The 17,317-nt window shown below is 46.5% G+C and overlaps 2 protein-coding genes across 2 annotated transcripts in view; both read left to right on the top strand.

The window, feature by feature from the left end:
- LOC144497572 (mucolipin-2-like) overlaps window positions 1-17,317 on the top strand; it is a 411,267-nt gene that overhangs the window by 192,454 nt on the left and 201,496 nt on the right. The window lies entirely within an intron of this gene.
- The window catches only part of LOC144497789 (atrial natriuretic peptide receptor 2-like), a 76,893-nt gene that overhangs the window by 16,707 nt on the left and 42,869 nt on the right, over window positions 1-17,317 (top strand). The window contains exons 8-12 of the mRNA XM_078219226.1: window positions 3,452-3,597; window positions 7,020-7,092; window positions 7,170-7,317; window positions 9,849-9,935; window positions 16,007-16,150. Of these exons, the coding sequence (XP_078075352.1) occupies window positions 3,452-3,597; window positions 7,020-7,092; window positions 7,170-7,317; window positions 9,849-9,935; window positions 16,007-16,150 (598 nt within the window). The remainder of the gene's footprint in view (window positions 1-3,451; window positions 3,598-7,019; window positions 7,093-7,169; window positions 7,318-9,848; window positions 9,936-16,006; window positions 16,151-17,317) is intronic.

Raw genomic sequence — 17,317 nt, 5'->3', positions numbered from 1 at the left:
ATAAGAAAGTACTTGTTGCAATAAGAACCAAACCAGGCGAGACGATGGCACAGTGGTTAGCACTGCTGCCTTACTGCGTCAGGGGCCTGAGTTCGATTCCCAGCTTGGGTCACTGTCTGTGTGGAGTTTGCACATTCTCCCTGTGTCTGCGTGGGTTTCCTCCGGGTGCTCCGGTTTCCTCCCACAGTCCAAAGATGTGCGGGTTAGGTGCATTAGCCATGATAAATTCTCCCTTAGTGTACCTGAATAGGCATCGGACTGTGGCAACTAGGGGATTTTTAGAGTAACTTCATTACAGAGTGAATGTAAGCTTACTTGTGACTAATAAATAAACTTTACTTTACTTTACCTCAAGCTCACAAAACAAAACAGCCATGGTAAATGCATGGGTTTTCAGGCATAGGGTGGGGGGTCGGTCTGGGTAAGATGCTCTGTTGGAAAGTCGGTGCAGACTCGATGGGCCGAATGGCCTCTTTCTGCACTGTAAGGATTCTATAATTCTGAGGCCAGAATTACATCTATAAAAGCTAGGAGTCGTATTTTCAGAATTCACTTCCTGTAAGCCTCATAATTCCTTCCTGTACGCGTAGGGAGATCCACTGACTTATCATTAAAAACGCCATCGGAAATCTGCTAATATTTCAATATTGCTTTTTTATTTTATACATTCGTGGGACATGGGCGTCAATGACTGGCCAGCATTTATTGAAGGGAAATTCATAAAGGGAAAGTCGTGGATTCATGAAGGGAAAGTCGTGTTTGACGAATTTACTGGTGTTCCGCAGGGCTCTGTATTGGGACCTCTGCTGTTTGTGATTTATATAAACGATCTGGAAGAAGGTGTAACTGGGGTGATCAGTAAGTTTGCGGGCGACACGAAAATGGCTGGACTTGCAGACAGTGAGGAACATTGTCAGAGGCTACAGAAGGATATAGATAGGCTGGAAATTTGGGCAAAGAAATGGCAGATGGAGTTCAATCCAGATAAATGCGAAGTGATGCATTTTGGTAGAACTAACGTAGGGTGGAGCTATACGATAAATGGCAGAACCATAAAGGGTGTAGATATGCAGAGGGACCTGGGTGTGCAAGTCCACAGATCCTTGAAGGTGACGTCACAGGTGGAGAAGGTAGTGAATAAGGCATATGGCATGCTTGCCTTTATAGGACGGGGCGTAGAGTATAAAAGTTGAGGTCTGATGTTGCAGTTGTATAGAACGTTGGTTTGGCCGCATTTGGAATACTGCGTCCAGTTCTGGTCGCCACACTACCAGAAGGACGTGGAGGCTTTGGAGAGAGTGCAGAGGAGGTTTACCAGGATGTTGTCTGGTATGGAAGGGCTTAGTTATGAGGAGAGATTGGGTAAACTGGGGTTGTTCTCACTGGAAAGACGAAGGATGAGGGGTGACCTAATAGAGGTGTATAAAATTATGAAAGGCATAGATAGGGTGAACGGTGGGAAGCTTTTTCCCAGGTCGGTGGGGTCATAGGTTCAAGGTGAGGGGGGGGGTCATAGGTTCAAGGTGAGGGGGGGGGAGGTTTAACACGGATATCAGAAGGACGTTTTTTACACAGAGGGTGGTGGGGGCCTGGAATGCGCTGCCGGGCAAGGTGGTGGAGGCGGACACACTGGGAACGTTTAAGACTTATCTAGATAGCCACATGAACGGAGTGGGAATGGAGGGATACAAAAGAATGGTCCAGTTTGGACCAGGGAGCGGCGCGGGCTTGGAGGGCCGAAGGGCCTGTTTCTGTACTGTATTGTTCTTTGTTCTTTGTTCTTTGTTTGTTATGAAGATGTGACTAGTGCGGTTGACAGAGGGGAACCGGTGGATGTGGTGTTTTTAGATTTCCAGAAGGTTCGATAAGGTGCCCCACAAAAGGTTGCTGCAGAAGATTGGGGTACACGGAGTTGGGGGTAATGTGTTGGCGTGGATTGGGAATTGGCTATCTGACAGGAAGCAGAGAGTTGGAATAAATGGGTGCTTTTCTGGTTGGCAGTTGGTGACCAGTGGTGTGCCGCAGGGATCGGTGCTGGGGCCTCAACTGTTTACCATTTACATAGCTGATCTGGAGGAGGGGACTGAGTGTAGAGTATCAAATTTTGCTGATGACACGAAGATGAGTGGGAAAGCGGATTGCGTGGAGGACGCGGAAAGTCTGCAGAGAGATTTGGATAGGCTGAGCGAGTGGGCAAGGATCTGGCAGATGGAATATAACGTTGGCAAATGTGAGATTATCCACTTTGGAAGAAATAATAGTAAATTGGAATATTATTTAAATGGAGAAAAATTACATCATGCTACTGTGCAGAGGGACCTGAGGGTCCTTGTGCACGAATCGCAAAAACTCAGTCTGCAGGTGCAGCAGGTGATCAAGAAGGCGAATGGAATGTTGGCCTTTATCACGAGGGGGATAGAATATAAAAGCAGGGAGGTCTTGCTGCAACTATACAAGGCAACTGGAGTACTGTGTGCAGTTTTGGTCCCCTTATTTGCGAAAGGATATATTGGCCTTGGAGGGAGTGCAGAGAAGGTTCACCAGGTTGATACCGGAGATGAGGGGTGTAGCTTATGAGGAGAGACTGAGCAGATTGGGTCTGTACTTGTTGGAGTTTAGAAAGCTGAGGGGTGATCTGATAGAGACATATAAGATAATGAAGGGGCTGGATAGGGTAGAGGTAGAGAGATTCTTTCCACTTAGAAGGGAAACCAGAACTAGAGGGCACGGCCTCAAAATAAGTGGGGGCCGGTTCAGAACAGAGTTGAGGGGGAATTTCTTCTCTCAGAGGGTAGTGAATCTCTGGAATTCTCTGCCCATTGAAGTGGTGGAGGCTACCTGGTTGAATATGTTTAAATCACGGTAGAGAGTTTTCTGATCGATAATGGAATTAACGGATATGGGGAGCAGGCAGGTAAGTGGAACTGATTCGCTTCAGATCAGCCATGATCTTGTTGAATGGCGGGGCAGGCTCGAGGGGCTAGATGGCCTACTCCTGCTCCTATTTCTTATGTTCTTATGTTCTTATTGCCCATCCCTAGTTACCCTTGGAGGGCAGTTAAGAGTCAATCACATTGCTGTGGCTCTGGATTCACATTTAGGCCAGACCGGGTAAGGGCGGCAGATTTCCTTCCCTAAAGTGCAATATTGATGTTAAATATATTGGCTGGAATTTTACCGCCCCACCTGCCACAGGAATCGGAGCGGGCGAGGGGCAGACCATGGGAAGGTTGACCTCGGGCAGGATTTTCCGGTTTTGAGACAAGCAAGGCTGTAAATTCCCACCCGTTATATATTTTGAATAATTATTTCACATTAACTCCGGTTCTAAGTGGCACCTTCACATTATTGCATTTGTGCTATCTACTAACAACATGAAATAAAAACTGAATTCTTCCAAACAGCATGCGATACAATAAGACATGTTTTCTTTAACCTCATGCTGCATTAGTTTGTGATGATGGAGTTTGTGATGGGGACGAACGATGTGACACTTGTCCTGCTGACTGCGGAGCCTGTCCCATGTCTATTGGAATCAAAGTTTCGATTGGCCTTCCAATTGCCCTGTTCTGTAGCGGGTTTATCCTCACGCTGGTGGTAGGTAGCGATAATCTGATCCGCTTCCGTTTGTCTGTTTGATTGGGTAGATCTGTGTGATGAGGGTCAAATCTTCAGGTGTTTACATGGACCAAGTGTGTGGTTATACTGAGATGATGTGTATAAGGCGTTGGTTTATCAGGGTGGGATTCTTGATGGGGGAACAACATCGCGTGAGAGGAATTTGGTGTCACAATTTGTCACGCTATTACTTACTGGTTAAATTACCGTCTTGTGTCACCAAATCTCTTTTGTGTAATTTGCTTTAATTGTTTTCTGATGACATGTTGAAAATAAGACATTAAACTACTCTCACACCAGAGAATTCATTAGAATGGTGCTTTGATTAAAGTCACACACGCTTACTTTATATTAACTGTACACATGTCACATTATATCAGCTCAGTTTAGTCATGTTTAGAAGAATTCTATCCACAGTTATATTTATTGCCAGGATGTGGGCATTGTGGTTAGGCCAGCATTTATTACACATCTGCTTCTATTATCCAGCTTCACATAACCCAGTGAATATTTCAGATAGTTGTTAAGGGCCAATAATTTTCTCATAAAGGACGAAGGTGAACCAGTTAGACTTCTTACTGACACCAGATTTTGTACATCTGAGTTCAAATTCACAAACTGGCAGAGTGCGATTGCTGTAATCTGGATTTGATTTTGATTTGATTTGATTTTTTGATTTGATTTGATTTATTATTGTCACATGTATTAGTATACAGTGAAAAGTATTGTTTCTTGCGCGCTATGCAGACAAAGCATACCATTCATAGAGAAGGAAAAGAGAGGGTGCAGAATGTAGTGTTACAGACATAGCTAGGGTGTAGAGAAAGATGAACTTAGTGCGAGGTAGGTCCATTCAAAAGTCTGATGGCAGCAGGGAAGAAGAATATCCCAGTAAGAGATTTCCTCCCTTACTGCATCTACTATTGGTCAGAGTTGTTATTTAATGTTTAGGCAGTCTTTCTGCCAGGTCATTGAGTGTCTTTAAGACAGAGATAGATAGGTTCTTGATTAATAAGGGGATCAGGGGTTATGGGGAAAAGGCAGGAGAATGGGGATGAAAAAAATATCAGCCATGATTGAATGGTGGAGCAGACTCGAGTGGCCTAATTCTGCTCCTATGTCTTATGGTCTTATGGTCTTTATAGAACAAGACTTGGCCTAACAGAGTTTAACTTTGGACCTCATTTGTCGTCTGTCGGTTTTTAATTTTATTGTGTAAGGCTGCTCCCATGTGAGAGAGTGAAATACATTTAGCAGCACTGAACCCTTTCAGAAGATGAACCAGCATCAACTCTGCGACTGACCCGTCAGAGGCTCTCCACTCTAGAAAAGGGGAACCTTACAGAGGTCTGTAAAATTATGGAGAAATCCAATCGGATAAATGCAAAGGCAAAGATTCCAAATTTAAGATAGTCACTACTAAATCACGTATGGAGTTGATGAGAGACTGTTTCATCCAGGCAATGGGGATTTGGTGGGATTTGTGACCACAAGGTAGTTGAGGATAAGGGGAAGCTGGATAAACACGTGTGGGAGAATTTAAAAATGTGTTGATGGGGTGAGATGAAAAGGAGTGGAAGGAGGCTCGTGTGGAGCACAAACACTGACACAGACACGCTGAGCTAAATGACCTGTTACTCTGCTGAAAATTCTGTGTGATTCTAGGTACGGGTGAGATTTAGACTGTGCAGCCTTCTCACTGGAGGAGCTTCCGGCCAAGTGAAAGGAAGGCTGTCTGAAGAAAGAACAGGGGAAACATCTTGTACAAAAGCAATAACAAATAAACACATTGACACTCAGACTTTCCATGGTTTAGATTGTGTGATGTGAAGTTCCTGCTCAGTGCAGGATCACAGTGAAGAATGGATAGTCTCCTCAGGGGAGAAGTGCAACTTGCACGTTAGGCCTGGACGGGGAGCAGTAGAAAGGGATTGGAGTCATCTGCTTATTAATGCAGGGATATAACATCAGTTAGAAAGAAATTAAGTAAAATCAAAAGTAAGTAATTGTTGCTCATTGATTAGGGGAGATGGTGGAGTACTGGTAATAATTGATTGGGGAGACAGTGGCGTAGTGGTATTGTCCCTGGACTAGTATTCAGAGATCCAGCATAATGCTCTGGGGATGTGAAGCACACCACAGCAGATGGTAGAATTTGAATTCAATAAAAATCTGGAATTAAAGTCCAAAAATGGTCATGAAACCATTGTTTGGTTTCATGATAAACAACCCATCTGGTTCACTAATATCCTTTAGGGAAGGAAATCTGCTGTGCTTACCCGGTCTGGCCTACATGTGACTCCAGAGCCACAGCAATGTGGTTGACTCTTAACTGCTCTCTGAAAAGCCCGAGCGAGACACTCTGTTCAGGGATGGGCAACAAATGTTGACCTTGCCAGCGACATCCACATCTCATGAAAGAATAAGGCAGCACGGTGACAGAGTGGTTCGCACTGCTGCCTCACAGCACTAGGGACCCAGGTTCAATTCCGGCCTCGGGTCACAGTCTGTGGAGTTTGCACATTCTCCCCGTGTCTGCGTGGGTTTCCTCCGGGTGCTCTGGTTTCCTCCCACACTCCAAAGATGTGTGGGTTAGGTGCATTGGCCGTGCTAAATTGTCCCTTAGTGTCAGGGGGATCAGCAGGGTAAATACGTGGTGTTATGGGGATAGGGCCTGGGCGGGATTGTTGCCAGTGCAGGCTCAATGGGCCAAATGGCCTCCTTCTGCACTCGAGGGATTTTATGATTCTAATAAAAATACTTACCTGTGACTATGATGTCCAAGTGTGATTGTTAACAGCAAACATCGACTTCTCACAGGACAAAGATTCATTTTATAAAGAAAAGTTCACAAAGAGGAAAGGATAAAAGTATGAAAGTAAGGGCTAAGGGTGATTAGTCAGGTGTCCAGCAGACAGGAGCACAGGGAATGCAGCAACAGAGAACTGAAAATCAGGGGTAACCCGGAATAGAGGGTTCACGTGAGGATGTATAACTAGAGGTTAGCCAGAGATGGAGAGTGTGATGACTTCAGCAAGGCTAATGAGTATGCTAGAGTGTGAACTACCTAATGTCCTAATTGATGGATAAATCAGGGAGCCTCATGCTCCCTATTTAAAGCAGGTGTGTCAGACTCCTTGCCTGCATTCAGCAGGGAGCAACTGGAGAGCTGGCTGTGTACAGATGTATGGTGTAAATAAAGTAACTTGGTGACGGGACTTTCGCCTCCGTGGAGTTATTACAGAGAGTGAATGGCATGGAAGAATTGGATATAAACAAAGGTTGAGATTCAAACAATGGATCAAGCATATTCTAACTGCTGCATCATTAGTTGACAGCTATCAATAATCTCTGCATTCAAATTGGGTTTAATTCTAATAAACCTTTTTTATGCTTTTTAGTGGCTGCAATACCAAAAGCAAAAGATGCTATGGGATGAGAGCTGGATTATCAATCTGAAGGAAATTAAGATAGGTACGTTCAGAGTGCTTTCAGAAATATTCCGTAGCGTCTCTTCATTTCTCATTTCTGCTTCCAATTGTGTGTTGTAGGGAGAGAGTTTATTCCGGGAGTTGGCAGCATTGTAACTGTCCAACAAGCCAGTGGAAATTCAGTCCCAAGCCTGAAGACGGACGTTACAGAGAACACGTACACTGCAAGCCACTCACACGAAAGGAGCTTTATCCAGGCTGGAATTTAGTAAGTCCACAGTCCAGTCACGTCTTTATGTCAACCTCTGTAATTGAAGGAATAGTGCAGCAAGGTGGTGTTGAGGCAGGAGAATATTGGAGCAAAGAGCTGAATGGATCCTCCTACACTCTAATGATATTAGGTTGTCCACTTTCCTGTTTAATTAAAAGCAGCAGCTAACCATTATTAATTGCGCTGAATCAAGGTAAATTTGACTTGCAAAAATAACCTGAGTATCATGTTGTAATATAAGTATTTATTATCGAATATTTACTACTCTGCGATTTTTTATTCATTCGTGGGACATAGGCGTTGCTGGCTGGCCAGCATTTATTGCCCATTCTTAGTTGTCCTTGAGAAGGTGGTGGTGAGCTGCCTCACATGCTTTGAGCTGACCCACAATGCGGCTAGGGAGGGAATTGAAGATTTTGACCCAGCGATTGCGAAGGAATGGCGATATGGGGCAGCACGGTGGTGCAGTGGTTAGCACTGCTGCCTCACAGTGCCAGGAACCCAGGTTCGATTCCCGGCTTGGGTCACTGTCTGTGTGGAGTTTGCACGTTCTCCCCGTGTCTGCGTGGGTTTCCTCCGGGTGATCCGGTTTCCTCCCACAGTCTGAAAGACGTGCTGGTTAGATGCATTTACCATGCTAAATTCTCCCTCAGTGTACCCGAACAGGCACCGGAGTGTGATGACTAGGGGATTTTCACAGTAACTTCACTACGATATTAATGTAAACCTACTCGTGACACTGATAAATAATACTTTAATAATTTAAATAGATTTCCATCTCAGGATGGTGAGTGGCTTGGAGGGGAACTTGCAGGTGGTGGTGTTCCCAGGTATCTGCTGCCCTTGTCCTTCATGATGGAAGTGATCTGCTATTCTGCTTTGATCTATGAACAATAAGCAAATCATTGCTTATGGCATTCACTTCTCAAGCATAATATGATGCCAGGGTGCTGCTGCACATTGCCATAGAACATAGAACATTACAGCGCAGAACAGGCCCTTCGGCCCACGATGTTGCACCGACCAGTTAAAAAAAAACTGTGACCCTCCAACCTAAACCAATTTCTTTTCGTCCATGAACCTATCTACGGATCTCTTAAACGCCCCCAAACTAGGCGCATTTACTACTGATGCTGGCAGGGCATTCCAATCCCTCACCACCCTCTGGGTAAAGAACCTACCCCTGACATCGGTTCTATAACTACCCCCCCCCCATGGGGGCCTTCGCCCAAACAGGACAGAGTGGCTTCATCTACGACAGGAACATGTAAAGAGCAGCCACACTGTGAGAGGGATTTTCCTATCTTTCCATCTCCACTTTCTAAGGCTGGATGTAATAACCCGACTATTCCTGATCAGAATGGAGATGATGGCTTCAGTCCAATCGTGCCTGCTGTCACTGACTGAGAATTAACTTGCACTCACCAGCCCTTCTAGTGGACATGGGTTTGGAAGGTGCAGTCAAAGGAGCCTTGGTGAGTTGTTGCAGTGCATCTTGTAGATGGTACACACTGCTGCCACTGTGTATCAGCGGAGGATGAAGTGAATGTTGGAGTTTGCAGATGGGGTGTCAATCAAGCAGGGCTGCTTTGTCCTGGATGGTGTTGAGTTTCTTGAGTGTTGTTGGAGCTGCACCTATCCAGCTAAGGCAAGAGTATTCCATTACGCTCCTGACTTGTGCCTTGTGGATGGTGGACAGGCTTTGGACAGTCAGGAAGTGAGTTACTCGAAACAAAATTCCCAGCCTCTGACCGGCTGTTGTAGGCACAGTATTTATATAGCTGATCCAGTTCGTTTTCTGGTAAATGGCAAGCCCCAGGATGATGATAGTGGGGGATTCAGCAAGTGTAATGCCAGTGAATGTCAAGGGGAGCTGGTTAGATTCTCTCTTGTTGGAGGTGTTTATTGCCTGGCACCTGTGTGGCGCAAATGTAGCTTGCCACTTGTCAGCGCAAGCCTGGATATTGTCCAGTTCTTGCTGCATTTGGATATGGGCTGCTTCAGTGTCTGAGGAGTTGCGAATGGTGCTGAACATTGTGTAGTCATCAGCGAACATCCCCACTTCTGACCTTATGAAGGAAGGAAGGAAGGTCATTGATGAAGCAGCTGAAGATGATTTGGGCCTAGGACACCACCCTGAGGAACTCCTGCAGCGATGTCCTGGATGATTGATCTCCAACCACCACAACCATCTTCCTTTGTGCCAATCATGACTCCAATCAGCGTAGAATTTTCCCCTGATTCCCATTGACTCCAGTTTAGCTCCTTAGATCATGGAATTATGGAAAGTTTATGGTACAGAATGGTGCCCACATCTGGAGCCATGACAACAGGTTGGGAATAGATCTTGTCCTGAGCTCCAGAGATCTGGAGCACTGGAAATTCCCAGCAGCAAAGCAAAGCTGACCATAAAAAATAAAATCAAATTCTATTCTAACTAAAAATATTTTTGGAAAAGATAGGAGTGGCAAAGTGTGTCATGGTCTTCGGTAATTCTTATTAAGCCCTTTCCCTTTTTTTTATTGCAGTGATGGTCGGACAGTGGCTATCAAAAGGATTCCCAAGAAAACCTTCGCCCTCTCAAAAACCATCAGGAAAGAAGTAAAGCAAGTGAGGTATGGACTGACTTTTGAGAAAGAAGAGATCAGAGCCATCTATAAAAAACACGTCAATTTATTCTGATGTAATTTAATTTAAAATACTAACTTAGTATACTATCTGTGTATATAAAGAATTCCAGGATGGAGACTTGAGGTTTTTTTTAGTCACTCATGGGACATGGGCGTCACTGGCTGGGCCAGCATTTATTGCCCATCCCAGCTGCCCTTGAGAAGGTGGTGGTGAGCTGCCTTCCTGAATTGCTGCGGTCCATGTTAGGGAGGGAATTCCAGGATTTTGATCCAGCGACTCTGAAGGAACGGCGATATATTTCCCAAGTCAGGATTGTGAGTGGCTTGGAGGGGAACTTGCAGGTGGTGGTGTTCCCATGTATCTGCTGCCCTTGTCCTTTTAGATAGAAGTTGTCGTGGGTTTGGAAGGTGCTGTCTAAGGATCTTTGGTGAATTATAGAATTTTTATAGAAATTATAGAATTATAGAAACCCTACAGTGCAGAAGGAGGCCATTCGGCCCATCGAGTCTGCACCGACCACAATCCCACCCAGGCCCTACCCCCACATATTTACCCGCTAATCTCTCTAACCTACGCATCAGGACTCTAAGGGGCAATTTTTAACCTGGCCAATCAACCTAACCCACACATCTTTGGACTGTGGGAGGAAACCGGAGCACCCGGAGGAAACCCACGCAGACACGAGGAGAACGTGCAAACTCCACACAGACAGTGACCCAAGCCGGGAATCGAACCCGGGACCCTGGAGCTGTGAAGCAGCAGTGCTAACCACTGTGCTACCGTGCCGCCCAGGAATTGCTGCAGTGCATCTTGTAGATCTTGTAGATAGTACACACTGCTGCTACTGAGCATCAGTGGTGGAGGGATTGAATGTTTATAGGTGCCAATCAATCCGGCTGCTTTGTACTGGTTGGTGTCGAGCTTCTTGAGTGTTGTTGGAGCTGCACCCATCCAGGCAAGTGGGGAGTATTCCATCACACTCCTGACTTGTGCCTTGTAGATGGTAGACAGGCTTTGGGGAGTCAGGAGGTGAGTTATTGGCCGCAGGATTCCGAGCTTCTGACTTGCATTGAGTGAAGTCAATGGAAGTAGAGAACAAATAATTGTTGGTCAGTGGACATAGAATGAGGTGGTATGTGTGTGAGCAGTGAGTTGCCCACCCTGTACACTGATGGATTAATGCTGGCTAACTTTAGAATGAACTGATTGGGACAGTGATCAGGGACCACAGTTATTGACTTCAGCACCCTTGGATTAGTTTAGGAAATTGACAATGGCTGCCATTTCATTATCAAGAAACCCCTTCATGCTGAAAGTATATGTGTGGCCAGGGTAGTGAAGAGCTGGAACCCCACCATATGTTAAGCACCCTTCATTGTTAATGCCTTGGCTCACATACTCGGTGTGGTAACCCAGGCATGGCATCAAAGGCTGCCCAGCGTGGATGCACAAGTTAGACACGATACACACCGTCAGGGGAGAAAATGGTCTGAGAAAGAAAGGAGGAAGTAAGATATAAAAAGTTAGCAAGGCAAGCAGAGTCCAAAATGGATTCCAACACGGGATTGTTGAAGGAAGTGCTTCAACCGGGTGATATAAAGACACTGTCCCCATTATGAAACAGAGACACCAAAGTAGGTGCAAAAATGGTTTGCGGAGATTATACAGGAAGAATGCCTTTATAACTATGAGGGAAGTTTGAACAGGCTGGGGCTTTCTTCTTGAGAAAAGAGCCAGGAGACCTGATAGAGGCCTCTAAAAATCATGTAAGGGTTTGACAGCAGAGATCCAGAGAAGTTACTTGCGGAAGAGACCAAAATAGGGAGAGTTAGTTGGAGAATTAGCTGGGAGCCCTGCATTGCCATGGATGCCCAGTGTATACCGCTCGACAATCACCAGGCAAGAGTGTTCTCTTCCTGTTGGGGAACACTTCAGCGGTCACGGGCATTCGGCCTCCGATCTTCGGGTAAGCGTTCTCCAAAGCGGGCCTTCACAACACACGACAACGCAGCATCGCTGAGCAAAAACTGAAAGCCAAGTTCCGCACACATGAGGATGGCCTCAACCGAGATCTTGGGTTCATGTCACACTATCTGTAACCCCCACGACTTGCCTGGGCTTGCAAAATCTCACTAACTGTCCTGGCTGGAGACAATACACATCTCTTTAACCTGTGCTTAACCCTCTGTCCACTCACAATGTCTGTACCTTTGAGACTTGATTACCTGTAAAGGCATTCCAACCATTATCTTGTAAATTGAGTTTGTGTCTTTATATGTCCTGTTGGTGAACAGAACTCCCACTCACCTGATGAAGGGGAAGCGCTCCGAAAGCTAGTGGCTTGTGCTACCAAATAAACCTGTTGGACTTTAACCTGGTGTTGTGAGACTTCTTACTGAGCCCACTCCAATCCAACGCCGGCATCTCCACATCATGCCCAGTGTTTATCGGGGGTGGTAATCAGACGTTTTTCCATACCTTAATAAAGCAAAAAACGTTGGAAAAACTCAGCAGGTCTGGCAGCATCTGTGGAGAGAGAAACAGAGTTAACATTTTGAGTCTGTCTGATTCTTCTTCAGGGTTTTCCAGCATCGACAGTATTTTGCTTTTACTTCCCTATGCAGCATTGAGGTCCTGGCACTGAGATCAGCTCCCAGTACAACGGATATCCTGGCGCTGAGAGCTGTGCAGTCAGTCAGAGGCTGGCAGCTGCTGTTACACTGCAACCACCACCCCCTCCCCCCCTCCTCCTCCTCAGGGTCAGAAATAGATCCCCCCCCGCCCCCCACCCCCACCCCCCCCCACCCCCCACCCCTCCTCCTCCTACAGGGTCAGAAATAGATCCCCCCCCCCCCCGCCCCCCACCCCCCACCCCCCCACCCCCCCACCCCCCACCCCTCCTCCTCCTACAGGGTCAGAAATAGATCCCTCCGCCCCCCCCCCCTCCACCCCCCACCCCCCACCCCTCCTCCTCCTACAGGGTCAGAAATAGATCCCCCCCCCCGCCCCCCACCCCACCCCCCCCCACCCCTCCTCCTCCTACAGGGTCAGAAATAGATCCCCCCCCCCCGCCCCCCACCCCCACCCCCCCACCCCTCCTCCTCCTACAGGGTCAGAAATAGATCCCCCCCCGCCCCCCACCCCCACCCCCCCACCCCTCCTCCTCCTACAGGGTCAGAAATAGATCCCCCCCCCCGCCCCCCACCCCCACCCCCCCACCCTCCTCCTCCTACAGGGTCAGAAATAGATCCCCCCCCGCCCCCCGCCCCCACCCCCCCACCCCTCCTCCTCCTACAGGGTCAGAAATAGATCCCCCCCGCCCCCCACCCCCCACCCCCACCCCCCCCACCCCTCCTCCTCCTACAGGGTCAGAAATAGATCCCCCCCCCCCGCCCCCCACCCCCACCCCCTCCACCCCCCACCCCTCCTCCTCCTACAGGGTCAGAAATGGATCGTTCAGGGAAAGTGAAGTGGGGTGGGACTTAATTGTAGGGAGGCAGAAAGACAGTGGGATCTCAATGGCCCCCCACCTCGAACTTGCCTCGGGGGTGGGGGGGGAGGGGGGGGGAACTGGATAAACACATGAGGGAGAAAGGAATAGCAGAGTATGATAAACGGGTGAGATGAGGAGAAATGGGAGGAGGCTTATGTGGAGCATAATCATTAGCCAGGAGTTGGGTGAATCAAATGTTTTTGTGTTGTAAATTCTGTATACTTTATCTTGCATTGTGTAATAAACCCAGGATGCACACAGTAAACAGCTGAGTAACAATTACTAAAGATAGAAGATGTAAAAAGCACTGGATTAATATTCAGCGATTCTTAACTTGTGAAAGATAAAATGCACGCATCACAATATAATAGTTAAATATTAGGGTGTACAGCATTTAATACAGACATTCTCTTAGACCTTGTGGTTTAGGGTGAGGGATAATTTAATTTAAATACTGCACCTCAATCCCAATTTAATGTTTCAATGAGATTGGTTGGAAATAAAATGGGGAATGATAAAAGATGATCGAATAAGACAGTGTAAAGCGAGGGAATGTTGTAGCTCTTGCTGATAGTGCGTTCTCGCTCATTTCCAATCACACATTGAAGCAAACTGCAGCTGACGGTGTACTAGTCAATGGCATCAGAAGCAGGAGAGAAGAAAATGGTATTCAGTCTAACTGGAAGGATGGGAGTGTTATAGTGATGGAAGATACAGGCAGGATATGAGGACAAGCTGAGGCTAAAGTGATGGCTCACAGCAGTGATTGAGACTATTAATACAGCCTGCTATTTACAGCAGGATATATTTAAAATGTGGTTAGAATGCTAGGCCACTCCATTAAAGCATAAGGCACAACTTGTCACCTTTTTTTGTTCCTTCAGGTGATGTGGGCACCGCTGGCAAGGCCAGCATTTATTGTCCATCCCTAATTGCCCTTGAACTGACTATTTCAGACGGCATTTAACATCACTGTGGGCCTGGAGTCACATGTAGGCCAAAGCAGGTGAGAAAAGGGAATCCTTTCCTAAAGGACATTAGTGAACCAGATGGGTTTTATGACAACTGTTTCATGGTCATTAGACTTCTAATTCCAGACTTTTATTGAATTCAAATGTCATCATTTTCCGTGGTGGGATTCAAACCCAGATCCCAGGAACATTACCTTGGGTCTCTGGATTACTAGCCCAATGACAATACCACTACACCATTGCCTCCCCATATTCATCCTTTATCTATCTGCTAAATATTTACTAATCATGTTTATCCATCTCCCAAAGAGAGTAATACATGTGTGAAGCGAATAGAAATCTGTTTTTAAAAAGGGTTACTGTCTAGCTCTCCGTTTTCATAGAAAATAGGTTGGATCATAGAATGGGAATTCCAGAATATTATCAAAAATTCCAGAATCATATACAATTAAAGCAGGGAGGCAGTGGTTTGGTATTGTCACTGGACTAGCAATCCAGAGACCCAGGGTAATGCGCTGGGAACCCGAGTTCGAATCCCGCCACAGCAGATGGTGAAATTTGAACTCAATAAAAAGTCTGGAATGAAAAGTCTACTAATGAAACCATTGTCGATTGTCAGAAAAACCCATCTGGTTCACTAATGTCCTTTAAAGAAGGAAATCTGCCATTCGAAATCTGCAGAACCCTGCGGAACATTAATATACAGAGGGATCTGGGCATGCAGGTCCACAATTCCTTAATCAGCCAGGGCATTGAGTACAAGAGTTGGCAAATCATGTTGCAGCTATAAAAAACCTTGGTTAGGCCACATTTGGAGCATTGCGTGCATTTCTGGTCGCCACACTACCAGGAGGATGTAGAAGCTTTGGAGAGAGTGCAAAGAAGCTTCACCAGGATGTTGCCTGGTCTCATGTGTGTTGACTGTGAGGAGAGGTTGAATAAACTAGGATTGTTGTCACTGGAAAGACGGAGGCTGAGGGGAGACCCGATAGAGGTCTACAAAATTATGGGAGGCACAGACAGGGTGGATAGTCAGAGGCTTATTCCTAGGGTGGAAGAGTCAATTACAAGGGGGCGCAGGTTCAAGTTGAGAGGGGGAAAGTTTAAGGAAGATGTGCAGGGGAAGTTTTTCATGCAGAGAGTGGTGGGTGCCTGGAATGCACTGCCAGAGGAGGTGGTGGAAGCAGACACATTAGCAACATTTAAGAGGCATCCGGATGGAAATTTGAATAGGGAGAGGATAGAGGGATACTGGGCACAGGGTAAGGGCAGAGGCTTTTTTTTAGTTTAGTTAGGGCATCACGATCGGCCTGGAGGACTGAAGGGCCTATTCCTGCGCTGTATTTTTCCCTGTTCTTTGTTCTTTGTCTGGCCTACATGTGACTCCAGACCCACAGCAATGTGGTTGACTCGCAAATGCCCGCTGAAATGGGCAATAAATGCTGGCCCGCATCCCGTAAAAAATGAATAAACAAACTGAAATTTAATCTTTGTTTCTGACATTTAAATGGTGCTGATTAATATTCAGCACATGATTCTGTTGTGCACACGTTAGTTTTGCGAGTTTTATTTGCCAATTGCTTCATTCCAGGGAACTTGATCATCCAAATCTGTGTAAGTTTATTGGAGGATCTGTTGAGGTGCCCAATATTACCATCATTACTGAATACTGCCCCAAAGGGAGTCTGGCTGATGTTCTCTTCAATGACGATATCCCCTTAAACTGGGGTTTCAGGTAAATAACAACCTCAGATGATTTGTTTGCAAAAAGCTGTGGTTTGTAGACCTGACTCTGAATAATATTAATCCTCCCACCTCCGTAACATCACCATCCTGGCCCCCGCTGCAACACCAAAGGCTGCTGAATGCCACCCCCCTGCGCCCCCCCCCCGCCCCGCCCCCACTCCCGCCCAGGATTTATTACCTCCAGGTTAGCTCATTCCAACACCCAGCAGCCATCAATTTAAGGCCATTCAACCCTCTGCTATCTATCTGCTAACTCATGCCAAGTTCAATTCATCCATCACCTCTGTGCTCTCTGATCTACATTACCTCTCAGTCCCGCAAATGGGGAGACGATGGCCTAGTGGTATCATCACAAGATTATTAACCCAGAAACTCGGCTAATGTTCTGGGGACCTGCGTTCGAATCCCGCCACTGGCAGCTGGCGGAATTTGAATTCAGTAAAAAATATCTGGAATTCAGAATCTATTGATGATCATGAAATCGTTCTTGATTGTCGGAAAAACCCATCTGGTTCACTAATGTCCTTTAGGGAAGGAAATCTGCCGTCCTTACCTTGTCTGGCCTACATGTGACTCCAGACCCACAGCAATGTGGTTGACTCTCAACTGCCCTTGGGCAACTAAGGATGAGCAGTAAATGCTGGCCCAGCCAGCGACACCCATGTCCCATGAATGAATTTTTTAAAATCCTCAATTTTAAATTTCTCATCATTGTTTTCAAAGTCCCCTCCCCTTCATGACCTCCCGCAACCCTATTTCTGTATTCTCCTCCAGCCCCAAAACCTTCAGCATCTCAACGCCACTCAAAATCCTGCTTCTGGTGCGCTCCCAATTTTCCGTGCGCTGCCATTGGTCTTTAGCTAATTAGGTCCTGAGCTCTGAAATGATCTGATCTTCTTCAACATCTACCTCTTTGCCCTCTTTCTCCTTCTTTCGGATATTCCTTAAAGCCTGCCTCCTTGACCAAGCACCTCAGCCCGAGAGTGTCCTAGGCCCAACCATCTTCAGCTTCTCCCTCAATGACCTTTCCTTATCATAAGCTCAAGAGTGGGATGTTCGCTGACGACTGCACAATGTTCAGCACCATTTACCACTCCTTCAGGTGCTGAAGCTGCCCATATAGATTCACTCGGTTGATTCCGGAGTTGAGAGGGTT

Source organism: Mustelus asterias, chromosome 8 (assembly GCF_964213995.1).
Source record: "Mustelus asterias chromosome 8, sMusAst1.hap1.1, whole genome shotgun sequence".
In the NCBI taxonomy this organism is placed as follows: Eukaryota; Metazoa; Chordata; class Chondrichthyes; order Carcharhiniformes; family Triakidae; genus Mustelus; species Mustelus asterias.
Note: the sequence above shows the minus strand (reverse complement) of the source record. Positions and strands in the feature narration are given on the sequence as shown.